The 14,441-nt window shown below is 44.9% G+C and overlaps 2 protein-coding genes across 18 annotated transcripts in view; one reads left to right on the top strand and one right to left on the bottom strand.

The window, feature by feature from the left end:
- Positions 1–2,177: 2,177 nt before the first annotated feature.
- TMEM126A (transmembrane protein 126A) lies at positions 2,178–9,624 on the bottom strand. 2 transcript variants are annotated; one of them, XM_062639222.1, is made up of 5 exons: positions 9,539–9,624; positions 7,460–7,584; positions 3,886–4,079; positions 3,012–3,126; positions 2,178–2,438 (listed from the first exon to the last, which is right to left on the bottom strand). In XM_062639222.1, exons 2-5 carry the CDS (start codon positions 7,573–7,575, stop codon positions 2,234–2,236), a joined length of 630 nt encoding a protein of 209 aa, XP_062495206.1. In that variant the 5' UTR covers positions 7,576–7,584; positions 9,539–9,624; the 3' UTR covers positions 2,178–2,233. The 2 variants fall into 2 exon arrangements, with proteins under 2 accessions (XP_062495206.1, XP_062495205.1); XM_062639221.1 differs by lacking the exon at positions 9,539–9,624 and adding an exon at positions 9,157–9,262.
- Positions 9,625–9,921: 297 nt separating this feature from the next.
- Positions 9,922–14,441, top strand: part of DLG2 (discs large MAGUK scaffold protein 2) — a 1,003,655-nt gene continuing 999,135 nt past the window's right edge. For 8 of the 16 annotated variants that reach the window (XM_062639098.1, XM_062639102.1, XM_062639099.1 and 5 more), the window contains exons 1-2: positions 9,924–10,087; positions 10,664–11,745. In XM_062639098.1, coding sequence (XP_062495082.1) covers positions 11,727–11,745 — 19 coding nt within the window. In that variant the 5' untranslated portion in view covers positions 9,924–10,087; positions 10,664–11,726. Of the gene's footprint in view, positions 10,088–10,333; positions 10,459–10,663; positions 11,746–14,441 lie in introns of all 16 variants that reach the window. The other 8 variants (XM_062639094.1, XM_062639097.1, XM_062639110.1 and 5 more) reach the window with 4 other exon arrangements.

Below are 14,441 nucleotides of genomic sequence, written 5' to 3' on the forward strand. Positions count from 1 at the left end.
ATACAACCATGCTCCATCCCTGAGTGTTCAAGACCAGGTTGGACAGAGCCTTGGGTGACATGGTTTAGTGTGAGGGGTCCCTGCCGATGGCAGAGGGGTTGGAACTTGATGATCTTAAGGTCCTTTCCAACCCTAACTATTCTATAATTCTATGCAACAAAATGACACAACGTAAACCTGTTGTAACTGATTTCAAACAGAAGGCAATGTTTGCAAGTTGTGACAGTAGGAGGCAAAAGCCAGGTAAAAGCTGGTCCTTTGACTCTGGAGAGCTGTATGTGGTATGCTGTACCCTGCCTATGAAGTGGGTAGCGGGTGTTTCCATGAGGACACTCCTTATGCATGCATGCACACATACAACAGAACTCACTGATGGCACCTGAGTGTCCTGCTGGATTTTGAAACAGTTGCAGTCTTACACTTAATTTGCGAACCCCCAGTTTAATGAGAAGCACAGGCTATAACTGCAACTGTTGCCTCCTCTAAACACAACACTAAGGAGTACATAGCTCATCCCTGACATCGCCAATGCCAACACTTAGAATACGTATCTACAATGCGCATATTCATCAGTTACACTGGAAACAGTTATCAGGCTTTGCAACTTCCTAAAAACATTAAGAAATGGGATTATTTTTCTTGTTCCTTCACCTTTCACCCTAAGAAATTAATATCTAAAAAATGTGGTTTGTCCAAGTTGGACCATTAAATACCAGAACATGCATTTTGATTACAGAGAATAACTATCACTTGAATTGATACCAAAATGAAAGCAGCCCATGGAATGAAGATGGTTTTTGAACCTCCTACTTTAAAAAGCACCAGGATCTGTTTGCCGTGTCTTAACTACATGTTGTCAAACACTCGCAATAACCACCAAGCCATTCATTTTCATTCTTAAAGATAGTACTGCAGAGTAAAAGTTTGATTTTATGTTTTTACTATCACAGGTAAGTGGTTCTGTTGGCTGATGACTTCAGGAGATAACAGTAATTCACAGCCTCGTAAACCACTCGCTCTGTGAGGCTCTCTAACACGGGTTAGAGGTACGGACAAGATCGATCCTTAGATGCAGACCAGTATTGGAACACTGCATGATACAGTGAGATTGTGAACTAGGGAAAGCTAAACTAACTTCAGATCACAGGTATGGTGGAGGCTGTGTGCCTTTGCTGCTTCCCTGTACAAATCAGGCTGCTACTCCTGATCATAGAGAAACAGCACATGGTTACTCTGAACCACTTACATCTTAATGTGAGAAGTAGTTTTACAGGCAGCACCTGCTCTCTGAGGCAGTCTCAACATAATTCCCTGCTTTGGGAAAAGGCTAATTCCAAGGCAAACTGGTCACAAGGACAAAGCATATTCCAATCAGGCTTTTTTTGGTTGCTTGATAGAGATGCTGAGAGCTCAACATGAGCATCACGCCTGAATGCTGTGGCAACAGTTCTGTACAATGCGACCTGTGTCACTTTGATGGAGTGATCACGTGAGGAAAAGTCTGTGCTAGCAGAGTGGAATAAAGCTGGGGGAGAAAAATACTTGGATTTTGAGGAATCACAGAATGGTTTGGGTGGGAATGGACCTTAAAGCTCATCCAGTTCCAACCCCCTGCCACAGACAGTGACACCTTCCACTAGAGCAGCTTGCTCCAAGCCCCTGTGTCCAACCTGGCCTTGAACACTGCCAGGGATGGGGCAGCCACAGCTTCTCTGGGCACCCTGTGCCAGCACCTCAGCACCCTCATAGTAGAGAACTTCTGCCCAATGTCTAACCTAAATCTGCCTCTGCCAGGTTAAATCCATTCACCCCTTGTCCTGTCATTACAGGCCCTTGTAAAAAGTCCCCCTTCAGAAAGACCTTGCCTTGCACCTCTCCTTTTCTTTTTTAATGACTGTGGTTTGCATTATGAAGAAAACCACCTTTTGCAATAATACTCATTTATACAGCTGCTAAAAGATGCAGCACCACGTTAAAGCCAAACACCAAGCAGACAACATGAACACTTTTTTCCCCATTCCCAAAGAAAACCGCCCATCCTCATAAAGCAGTTACTCAAATATACAATCTAAGCTGGACATAACGAAAAACTTAACTTGCATTTAAGTTCCCAACCAAGAATGTGATGGCTGAGTCTTACCTTTGGTTTTCTACTAAAAAAGACAGGAAGCAACAACTTCTTGCTTTGTTTATTATGATTACTTATCCAAGGCAACTGAAAAGCTGCTTAACTTCATCCTTGTAACTCTTCAGGATCCCTGCTAGAGTTTATCTGCTGCAGTATTTTGACATATATTCCATGATGTTTACTGGCAAGATACAATCCAGTCAGAACCTGTACAAGTACACCCAAGCTCATCTTTCTAAAGACAGGCTGAGAAATGCTGAGCCAGAAGCGCAAGAGATTTTCCTTCCCTGGCAAGGGTGATGAAGAATACCTGAACAGCAAAAACAGGGGGAAAAACTCCATTTCCATCTTTTTTCCATCCAAAATGTCAAGAATTAACATTAAAAATCTAGAGGCAGAAATTAACTCTCTCCTATGTTAAATTCACCTGGTGGTACTGAGCTCTCTGGATACAGGCTATGAAACACCCTAACTACAAACTGGCATCTCACCATCTCCTTGTTATGCTCTGACCCAATCTGGAGTTACTCCTGCAGAAAGGAGATGGGCTTTGCTCAGGATCTGTGAAGCCTCGTGGCCATCCAGAAAGGCCTAGCAGGATGGCAAAGACAGTTTCCCAGGCACATCGTGGGTCACTTGTAAGGTTCCAGCTAAACATGAGTGCTTGGCAGTCTATCAGTCTGCAGATCTTGTTTCACTTGGGAGGCTTGGTGAGCTCTTAATGAACTTTACCTTGTAATTAGATGACCTTAGTGTAAATCCCTTCCTGTGTACTAAAACCCTACAGGAAGACAGGTGTGCACAGGCTAAACATCCAGATTTTAAACTGAACTAAAGATCTGACCAACAGACACATTTCACTAATTGCAGGTTAATGACGTACCTGGCTGCGAGGCTTCCGTTCAAGGGGATAGCCAGGAAAATAGGGTAGAGTCCACCCACAACAGCCCCGACCAGTCCTCCTCTGACCACAGCACAGACCTCACAGTTCAGATCACCTGCACGACAAACAGTGTTTCATTGTCAACAGCCACATGGCTCCACCACACAGGATCACAGAAAGGTTTGGGTTGGAAAGGACCTTGAAGCTCATCCAGTTCCACCCCCCTGCCATGGTCAGGGACACCTTCCACTAGAGCAGGCTGCTCCAAGCCCCATCCAACCTGGCCTTGAACACTGCCAGGGATGGGGCAGCCACAGCTTCTCTGGGCACTCTGTGCCAGTGCCTCAGCACCCTCACAGAGAAGAACTTCTTCCTGATATCTAATCTATATGCTGCATGCAACACTATGGAAACACACTAGACAGGAGTGGCCAAGCTGTACAGGTACATAAGATGCTCTGAAAAGACTCTTCCTTTTGCAAATGTATCACTTTCATTCCAACCCATGAAGAATTTATCACTCTAAAGATGACCTTCAAATGAAATCATACAGATGGGAAAACCTGAACTGCTTGGTTGTAGTCCCTTTTACACCATCTTTAGCAAAAATGCTAAAGGTAAGTGATATGTATCAGAATTTAATAAACACATATAAACAAACGTATGTATTTCCTTTCCCACTCAACTTGAAGAGCTCACTGCTGCCCAATGCATTAGATAAACTGTTTTTCAACCCCTGCTTTACAAACAGAGGCATTTCAAGACCACAACAGTTCAAGATCGCTGTTCTGCAGAGGAAAAGCTCCTGTGGGGTTTCACTGCATACAGAAAGAAAAGCCCTTTTGAAAACAAGGAATAACAATGAGGTTTTTACCTGAAAATAAAGGCTGACGCACAAACATTTCATAAACTGCTGCTGTTGAAATAAATGGCAGCACGGCCATTGGCAGTGCAGTTATAATGGCAGCTCTTCGGACATGTAGGATGTTCCTGAAGAAGTTATTTCCTGCCAAGCCACATAAGCTTGCGTTTGCTGCTAGGAAGTATGATCCATGATTGCACAGATTCCTGTGAAAGAAGGAAAGCTGCTTCAGCAATTAAAAACTGTAAAGAAGTTTGGTTTACTCAGTGCCACAATTCACCTCTGAGTATTCTGCATAAGGTAAGAGATGTAAATCTCTCCCTGGTACAAACCGCAGAGCAGCTACTTTCAAAGGCACCCAGTAGTGCGTCTTTCACTACATGCCTGGGTTTACACACACCTCAAGAATAAAGTGACAGAAAGGCTGAGAAGCCTTCTCTATAGGTTTTATTTCTTATAGCTAATGGAAACGTCATGAAATTTGCTCTCCCAATGAGCCTGTTTCATCAATATTGAAATATAAGGATAATCTGTTCTGAAAAGAAATGAGAAAACCAGATATATATTTTTTATAAGCCTTGTTTCCAGTCTGCTTACCCACAAGTAGAAATTTAGTATGAACAGAAGAGCTTTGAGAACACATCAGTGGACCACTACGGCCACTGAGATCTTCCAGTGATGATCTAAGCAGCTCCTGCTGGATCCCTGATAGTGATCCTAAAGCTGAGAGGCTGCAAGCCTTCCTCACATGCATGGAGCACCTGCATTGAAAGGCCTACGTTGCCAGGAGGTTACACCAGTTAAAGGCTACAGAAGTCCAACATTCTGATTTACAGACCTGGAGTTTCTCCTTTCCTTCAATTACAGAGGGACCAGGTTCTGTTATCTACTATGTTTTTAACATAGAGTTTAGAGCAGCTATTCCTGTTGCTATCTCTAATAAGGTGAAAGCAGAATAGAACAAAGTCTGCTCAGACATAGTCAGCATTTAATGTCTTGACAAACAGTTCCCATTTGAGTACATTGCATCACAGCAGGAGCGAGGGAATGGGAACACGTGCCTGCTTCACAAGCCTGATGAGCAGTTTGTGATTGATTTCATTTGACTTGCAGAAGGAAGGAGTGTGTTATCTTTAGATTATACCTGGCACAGTTGGTTATTAGTGGAAATAACTCTTTGCTTTAGGTTTGCACAAGTCTGAAATGCCTGGAATGAGAAGCACTGTCAGGCAAAGCGAGGAACTGGAAGGTTGTGCCTATAGTATGTTAAAATGTGTTTTAAAGATGTTCCATAAGTTGGATTTAGCAGTAAACCCCCAAAGAAAACAAAATGCCTACGCAGTCACACAATTCATATGAGGCCAAGTGTCATATGAATTTGCTAAATTATCAAATGTGACAATCTCTAAACCAGTTTGTAACTAAAAATCCATGCTTTTTAAAAACCCATTCACTTGAAATTCTTCTACATTTTCACATGTACAATAATATCAAGCAATGACCATAGAGCTCTAATCACAGAAAGAAGACTTTAGAATGTAGGTGCTAATCGTGTCAAACCAAAAAGATTAGTAACACCAGACAGCAATGACACCAACTAGTCCCATTTTGAACATGAAAATACTTTCATTCAAACATGAAAATGAGCCACTAACAATTCAGTTTGGATGTGATATGGCACAAGAGCGTCACTGGTCAGGTATTGCTCTTGTTCTTATTTAGGAGCTATGTTTTTTTTGTGTGTTTTCTTGTTTGCTTAAAAAAGAACTCTGCTTTTCAAATCACAGGTCTCTCAATACCGGGGTCATTCACAGAATGCCCCCAGGGTATGGTGTCTGCAGCCCAGCCATTGCATCCTGTTGGTATGTTTCCAATCCCAGGCAGGGAAATGCATCCGTGCGTAGACATAAATGTGGAGGAGTGAGATTAAAATTTAGCAACGTGTTTAAGAAGCCAAAATAGAGCAAATTAATGTACCCAGGACCAACAGAATCTGCTACACTGAACCAAAGGAAAGAAAGGGACGACGGAAGGGCTGGGGTTTGGGGGTCTCGTTTGTTTGCAATACTAGCTCCATAGTGCTAAAACCAAGAGCTTTGGCAAGCAGGCACTCTCTCAGCCTAACTGCAGCATGCTCCCTCTTCTCTTCCAGCCACAGCAAGCTCCCCTCTGGATATACAAACTTTTAAGTCCTGCCAGGGCAGTTCAAGTAAAGGCACACGTCCCTGGCAGTGATTTCATTCCAAGGCCTAGGCTACAAAGAAGATGGAGACCCCCTTTTTACAAGGAATCACAGAGCCAGGTTGGACAGGGCTTGGAGCAACCTGCCCTAGTGGAAGGTGTCCCTGCCTGTGGCAGGGGTTGGAACTGGATGAGCTTTAAGGCTCCTTCTAACATTCTGTTAAAAGATGAGGGGTGAGGGACAGAAGGTACTCCTGGGGAGGTTCCAACTGGACAGAAGGGGAAAGTTTTCTCCAAAGAGAACAATCAGCCATTGGAATAATCTCCCCAGGAAGTGGTGGATTCCCAGCACTGAACACTATTAAGATTTGGCTGGACAGGGTGCTGGGATATCCACTGTAGGTCATGCTTTGCCTAGAAAAGTGGAACCAGATGGTCCTTGAGGTCCCTTCCAACCTGGTATTCCATGATTCCATGATACCACATGTTCTCTCAAGATCTTACCACACCATCACTATGGTACCTGCTTCCCCCTTGTCTCCCCAGCTCTTCTGGGGAAGAAGTGCTGTAAGGTGAATGTGAGGGGGCAGAACCTACACAAAGCTGCATCACTGACTGTGACAGGAGGGATAAAGCCTTGGCAGTTTTCTCTCTCAGCTGTATGGACAGGCCCTGTGTTACTACCAGCACATTACTTAGCCAACAATTTAGTCCTGTGAAAAAAATAAATAAATAAAAGAAGCTTCTGATTACTCTTATTCACACAGAATTCATCCAAGATGATACAGACGTGCAAACAGCTCCTTACTGGACCAGCTCAGCTCCAACAAGGTGAAATGCGGTATCACAAAGCATAGAGAGGTGGTTTGTGAGGCCCTGAGGGCAGTCAGTGAATTTTATCCTGCACAGAGCCCTGCTGGTGAGCGCACACGACTCCAGCTGACCCATCCATCACAATCGCCTGGACACCTGGGCCTCACCTTCCTGGAACAGGGAACAGCACAGAATGAAATGCACACACTGGCAGGTTGATGCTCCCTCAGCTCTGGCCTCAAGTCAGCCCTGCTGGAGGCAAGATGACTCCTGCAGAATCACAACAGGACCTGCCTTACGTATTAGCTCAAGCACAGCACTGTGTGAAAACTCAGAGCCAGCTCAGGATCAGCCATCCCAGATCCTTAAGCCTTGAGGAGCACGTGCCAGAAACCAGCTGAGCAGCACCAGAGGTAACAGTGAAGTGACTGTATTTAGAAACCACAAACCAAGTTTGCTGCTCTGGGCAGTAACGAGCATCTTCACCATCAAATATTTTTGTAACTGCAAGGCAGATTTGCAGTTCAAGAGTAAGGGAAAAGAAAAGCCTCCAAAAGACTTGAAATGTTCGATTTATTTTACCAGCACTTACTGATCTGCTTTAGGAAGCTCATTGAACATCTTTTGTATGAGTTCCATCCGCTGAAATCTTTCCAAATATAGTCTATGCTGTGGAGCATCTAGTTCAAGAAACTCTCTTCCTGTCATCTTGAAGTCCTGGATCATAAAGAACAAACCAATGGAATCAAAGTTACACAGCCCCAGTATGTAGCCAATAAACATTTAGACTCTGTTGCTACTATGCAACCACAAAAACGCATTTTCCATGGCAGTTTTCGGACAGGAAGGGCACAACCCAGCCACAGAAATCTGAGATGTTTATAACTACAGAAACCCCAACAAACTGCTTGCTTCAATGATGTTGCAGCTGCGTTTTGACAATTGCTCCAAGCCAACTTCAGTGCTTGCTATCTCACCCTCTAAATACTCCTGCGTGGGCACCTCCAGCCCTGCAGCCAGACAGCAGCTTGGATGGGGAAACACAGATGAAAATTGCTCAGAGGAATGACAGGCAGTGTACTTATTTCCAGCTGGATCACCTTTTGACACTACAATCCCCAATGCCTGCAGCACAAGGGAGGACATTAACTGTACAATGGCTTTGGCAATACCCCAGGTTTAAATTGACTTAACTGTCAAATAGAACCATATTAAAAAGGAATAGAAATATATACTTCTTGTAAGGATTTAAAGAAATCATGAAGCTATCTTCTGATTTTATATTCCACAAATAAGACCTTTTTTCCCCCCCCTCTCATTTAGCCAGAGAAGTGTATCAAGTCAGATACCATACAGTTGTATTGGGTTTGTGTGGTGAGTTTTAGGTAGTAAGGGGTCTAAAGGGTGGCTTCTGTTAGAAGCTGCCAGAAGCTTTCCCCACATCCAACAGAGCCAATGCAGCTGGATCCAAGATGGACACACCTCTGGCCAAGGCTGAGCTCCCCAGTGATGGTGGTAGCAGATCTGGGAGAACATGGTTAAGAAGGGAAAAACCCTGCTGCACAACCACAGCCATTAAATAGAAGTGAGAATGTGAGAGCAACAGGCCTGCAGACACCAATGTCAGTGCAGAAGGAGGCAGGAGGTGCTGCTGGCACTGAGCAGAGGTTCCCCTGCAGCCCCTGGTTCAGCCCATGGTGAGGCAGTTGTGCCCCTGCAGCCCATGGAGGTCCATGGTGGAGCAGATCTCCACCTGCAGCCATGAAGACTCAAGCTGCAGAAGTTTATGGAGGACTATGTCCTGTGGGAGGGACCCCACACTGGAGCATGGGAAGAGCATGAGGAGTCCTCCTCTGAGGAGGAAGGAGCAGCAGAAACAACATGTGATGAACTGATCACAATCATCGTTCCCCTGCACTACTCAGGGGGAGGAGGCAGAATTAGGTAGGGAGTAGAGCTGAGCCTGGAAAGAAGAGAGGGGTGCGGTGGGGGAAGGTGCTTTAAGATTTAGTTTTACTTCTCATTACCCCACTCTGATATAATTGGCAATAATTAACTTCCCCGAGTTGAGTCCGTTTTGTCTGCAATGGTAACTGCTGATCTCCCTGTCCTTATCTTGACCCATGAGCTTTCAACCTTACTTCCTCCCCTTACCCTATTGATGGAGGCAGAGCAGCGCGGCGGGCACCTGGCAGCCAGCTGAAGGGAACCCACCACAAGAGCTCCTCATTAAACCTGGTATTTAGCGATTCAGATGCTTTCTCCCAGAGAAAAGCTTCCCAGACTTACTTCCCTAGACCTTTAGCTTCCTTTATGACTTGAAGGCGGTGTCCTGAGGCCGATCTGTAGGATGGTGCTCGCTTCGATCTGGGCTCGGCGGGCTGCTGGATCAGAGGAACCACCCCGTCCTGAGGCCGTGTCTAGTGGCAGGTGCCCAAACGCGTCCTTCAGGTAAACCACCACCATTGCCAGGGCGCTGTAACTACCCACAGTGAAGCTATGACCCTCCCTGTTCCCTTCACACCCCTGTAAGGCAGCTGGAGGTCCCCAAACCCCGGTTACACCATGAGGCCGCGGCTCACCCCCAGGCTTTAAACCCCACCGAAAGCCGTTAGGAGCCGTTAACGACCGTTACAAACGTCCATTAACCCCCTCAGCACCACACCCTCACCGCGTTTGTCCTCACGGCCTTGCCGCCGGGGGCAGGCTCCGACCCGCACGACCTTGCGCTGTCCCCATCACATACAGCGCCACCGGCGGCTCGGCTCGGCTCGGCTCGGCTCGGCTCGGCTCTTCTCGTCCCGTCCCGTCCCGTCCCGTCCCGTCCCGTCCCCTCTCCTCCTCTTCCTCTTCCTTTCCCATTCCCGCTCTTACCAAGCCGGTCCCGCCGTGAAGGCCCCACCACCTACAACATGTCTCCGCCCACCTCACACTCTCCTCCTGGACGCCGCCATCTTGCCCGCTCACATGACCCAGCGCTTCAGAAGACACCTTTGATTGGGTGTTCCCCACCGGCCCAGCATGGCGGGTTCCAATTGGCCGCAAGCCGACGGGCGGGGGTCAGGCCCTGCCCGGCGCTCGTTGCTAGGGGTGGCGGATGGCGGCGGCGGCTCCTCCATGGGGCAGCGGCTGAGCGGGGACCCTGCAGCGGCGGCCGGGACGCGGGGACTCCCCGTACCGGAGCGAGGAGCCTTCGATGGGGGGAGGCCGAGGCCTCGGGGTAACCCGCTGACCCCCTCCCCTCACCCGGGCCCCGGCACCGCGCTGCCCGCGGCCCCTTCCTCTCAGCCCCGCGCCCCTGTCCCGCTTCCCCCTCTTCCCTCTCCACCAGCTCCTTTGTGCTCCCCGTCCCGTCCCCATTTAAACCCCTCTCTCCCCGCTTGCGTCTGCCTTCGCTCCACCTCCATCTCATCCCCTCAGCTCCTGCCTGTCCAATTGTCCTTTTAACCTGGTCCGGCTCCTCCAGTTCATCTGCATCCCAGCCACCAAGCCAGCCCTGTCCCGCTTCAGACAGTCCCCTTTTGGACCGGGAGAAAGCGAAGGGGGGAGGGAGAGTCCCCGCTTGGAGGGAACAGATCCCAATTGTGAATGGTAACGAGCGAAACAGAGCCGCCCCCTTCACAAATACAGTCCCCATCTCCTAAAGAAGACGATGCAAAGCAGAGCCCTGTCATGTGCATCTCAGCTCCTCAGGCGGGGACGGGAAGCGTTTGGAGCTTGTCCACCTTTTTCATGCTTAACGAGCTAGATGAGGAAAATCTATCCCGTTTGTGTTTCTCTTTTTGTTTCTTTCCAGAAAAAGGGGGAGAGAGAGAAAGAGGCTCGTATTGAAGCCAACCAGCTGCGCTTCTGAGTGGGAAACTGGACCGCGCTCATGGCTTGCTTTTCATTTCCTTTAACACATCATTATCTCTGAAAATGAACCTTTTTGTGAAGCTTTTCTCCTAACTCTTCTTCTTCCTCTCTTCACGAGGTGGCTGCTGTGCAAGGGAAGAAATGGCATGAAGTAACTGACTCCGGTATAAAAGCAATCTGCTTTGCCAAAGTGCCCAGTGAGCAGCACTGTCACTTTAATAATTCCAGGTCAAGGGATTGCTTTCCTCGTTTTTTTTCAATCCTCTCTTTTAATACATGGGAGGATCAGAGGGACATTAAAGACCATAAGGCTGGGTGGCTCGCAGATAATAAAAATGAAAGTGACTGCCCAGTGACTTCTGTTGGGTAAGAGGGTGATGTTTGAAGGCTGTTTGGTGAGGAAAAAGGGACCTTTTCAGTCTGCTCTGTAGTCACCTAATGCATAGCTAGCAAAATTCATTCAAGAAGTGAAAGAAGTTAAAAGAGTCCCTTCGGATTGGTTTTGTCTTCCTCCTTATTTGGATTCTTTGGGCATTTTTTGTCCTGCAGATAATGGTTTTGAGCATGTACAGGTGGAGGATTAAGACAGCTGCCTAGAGATGGACTGTGCCTTAATTGTATTACAGAAAACCTTTTAATTTTCAAACTTTGCTGCCAGAAGAGGAGTTCTAATAAGGTTTTGTATTCCCAAGGAACAGTTTCTCTTGTATTTTTATAGATTCAAATATATTTTAAAGAAATTGAAAGCATCACTTAAAAAAAATATCAAAAAGCTTCTTTTTTCCCCCCTTTTTTTCCCCCTCTTTTGTGGGAAGTGTTGGAAGCCCAGTTCCAGAAAACAGCAAGTCTGGATAGAAGTGAAGACTGAAGCTGCGTTCCCTAACTGAACTGCACAAGTGGTTTGCAATAGATAGGCAGCTCCTGACCTCGCAAAGGGTTCCAGTAGTGCATCGGTAATACCAGTAATAAAGTACTTGCAACCAGATTCAGAAGTAGGAAGAAGAATGCCAGTCAAGAAGAAAGGTGGGCTATGAAGCTTCATATCTCATATTGCCTCTTCATTGTGTTAATTGTGCATTTCTGTTAATTAATTAAAAGTGTTTTAATGGGGGATTGAAATGGTTTTTCTTTTGCGCTGAAAGTGGGAGAAAACTCTGTGCACTTACAATACTAATTCTACAAAGTATTTTATGCTGTGTTTTAAGACTTGTAGTGTCAAATGTGGCCTCAAATAGTGATTTTTGTAAAGATCAGCCATCAGAGATGTTGAGCAGACACCAGGAGGAAAGCTGGGCAGTTGATTTTGTGAGAAGCCTCTCTTACAAACGCTGATGAATTTCAATATCATAGGTTCAGTCTGTTGTCTATACATGTTTGGTGAGTAAACATCAGCCATGAGAAGCAGCATAAAAAAATAACAAAGTTTCAGGGCTCATTTGAAATAAAAGTCGTGAGAGTTGAGTTTTGAAGGTGATTTGAATGTGAGGTTTTAAATGCGAGTTGAACTAACTTTGTTTTCCATGCTTTAATACAATATCAAGGCACTACCTTTGTGACTGTAGTATGGCAGCATTTGGGAATAAAGACTAGGCTTACATTTTGCCCCTTCTTTCCTAAAGTTTATGGTTACAGCAAGTATAGGAGCAGCTTTGGAAAATGTGGTTTCCAGTGTTCAGACAAGAATTGGGGAATATATGTGGGCAAATTCTTACTCTGAAAGCACTTGTAGACCTGAGGTTATTTCTGGTGCCTTGTAATTATGGTTTTGATTTAACATTTCAGAATGTGCTCATAAAATAAATGGCACGTGAACCTTTTGTGTTTGGCTCATCCATCCAGATGTCCCTGGATCTGATGATACCAAAACGAGGGGGAAGGAGCAAAAAGTCAGTGTTACACAACAGGAATGGGGATATAGTTGCTGTGACTATGGATTCTTGTAGGAATAACCATTATTAAATATGAGTTAACATTTATTATGTAAATAATGATAAAAACCGTGCAGATTGCTAGGATAATTTTTATACAGACAGCAAAAAAAATGAGATTTAGTGATTGCATTTTAACAGATGACAGCATAGAAACGAATATTCAAAACTGAAATGTTTTAATGACTGTCATTCCTGTAATTACAATTATATGTAGTAAAGATGGGAACGTGTATGAAGCAGCACCATACCTTAATAATTCACCCTACTGTGCTGTAAATGTGTCACCCTGATGCGCTGGTGAGGCTTGTGCACTCTGCCTTTTCACAGAAGGAAGATTGTCTTTCCACCTTTTAAGTCTTACTTGTGAGTTGGGTGATTTAAGGATGTTTCTGTGCCGGATGTTCAGCTGTATTGCAGCTTCTACTTGCTGCTGGATTTTTAGGGTGAAATCTGGGCTGCTTTGTGCAGGCAGTTAAATGGGAATCACAAGTGGTCCCTTGTGGCCTTAAAAATGCTGTTTGTTTTGAGATAGTCTGAATCAGTCTTAATGTACACCAAGGCTTTAAATTCTTTGGCTGTTTTATGAGGGTATGTATTTGGACAGCTTTAAAACATAAGTTCAAGAGACCCAAATATCCTCATTGAAATACTTTAAACTGCCACATCAGCCAGTGTACTGAGGTTACCAGCGTGAAAGCATTTGGGTATTAAAAGGATATTGTTAAAATGTATTTAAATATGCAAATTGCAGGATTAAAATGTTAGTGAATCAGCAACTTTATCATTATAATGAATGACTGAATTTGTCTAGTTCATGCAATAGACTTTAACTTTCTAAATGTAATTACAAGCATTCTGGCAACTTGAAACATGCTACCATTTAAAAAATCCGCTATTGTTACAAGTAATCCCTGTTACTCCTTTGACTATTAGGGAGATTAAGGAGATTTTTCTGCCCCCCCTCCCCCCTTTTTTTTTTCCCCATTTATTTGCATTATGCTTTTAACAGCACTTTGTGTCTTAACTAGCTTCACATTGCTGTTGATTTCTTTTCCCTTTCTGGTCTTATGTATTTGGGAGTTCATTCCTATTGTCTTTCCCACCCAAGCCATCTGTAGAAATCCCAGTGAGATGCTCTCTTCCAGGCTGGGCAGAAGTATGTATTTCAATAGCAGCATCAAGGACAGGATTATCCCTCTCCCTTTCAGCACTTCTTTATGTGTTGCTATTTTGGCTTTGATCAAAATATTCTCCTAAAATCAGGAATGAGACAGAGAAACCTTTAAAATAAACCCAAGGTTTGAAATATCCTGATACTTATCACTGGAAGTTGTTAATTTTTGATTTGGCATTGACCATTTCTGGTCTTCCTAAAGAACAGTGTATGGACTTTGTGAATTTGCCTTTGAAAGAGCTCTCACATCCAGTACTAGTCTTCACATTTCACATAGCTTTGGACCTGGTTTACACTTTGCTGCTCAATACCATCTTGCTTTTAAAAGCCAAGGTCTGTTTAGTAAGGAAAACATACTTAATAAAAGTCATATAACTTAGAGGAAGTATTGTTTTCTTACAGCTATGGAAAAAAAAATGCTTGCTCCTGGTTCTGCTCATGGTTGTGTCAGTGTGTGATTGCCTGATGTACTACAGTGAAAGGATTTTGTTTTCTCACTTTATTCTGGTGGGAGATAATCTTTCACATTCCCAGCAAAACCCCCCCAGGAGGCAAGGCTGGAAAGGGAGACTGGAGTAGCCTTCAGGCACTGAATGTGCACCCTTTAGCTAAAG

Source organism: Pezoporus occidentalis, unplaced genomic scaffold, assembly GCF_034315485.1.
Source record: "Pezoporus occidentalis ecotype Australia unplaced genomic scaffold, CSIRO_AGI_Poc_V1 ctg6, whole genome shotgun sequence".
Lineage (NCBI taxonomy): Eukaryota > Metazoa > Chordata > Aves > Psittaciformes > Psittacidae > Pezoporus > Pezoporus occidentalis.

Coding starts and splice junctions, on each gene's coding strand:
- TMEM126A (XM_062639222.1), bottom strand. CDS start 7,575: ATGACAGGAAGAGAGTTTCTTGAACTAGATGCTCCACAGCATAGACTA. Junction 4,080..7,459: donor GAGCTTCCTAAAGCAGATCA/GTAAGTGCTGGT, acceptor CTTCTTTCACAG/GAATCTGTGCAATCATGGAT. Junction 2,439..3,011: donor AACGGAAGCCTCGCAGCCAG/GTACGTCATTAA, acceptor TTTGCTGTTCAG/GTATTCTTCATCACCCTTGC.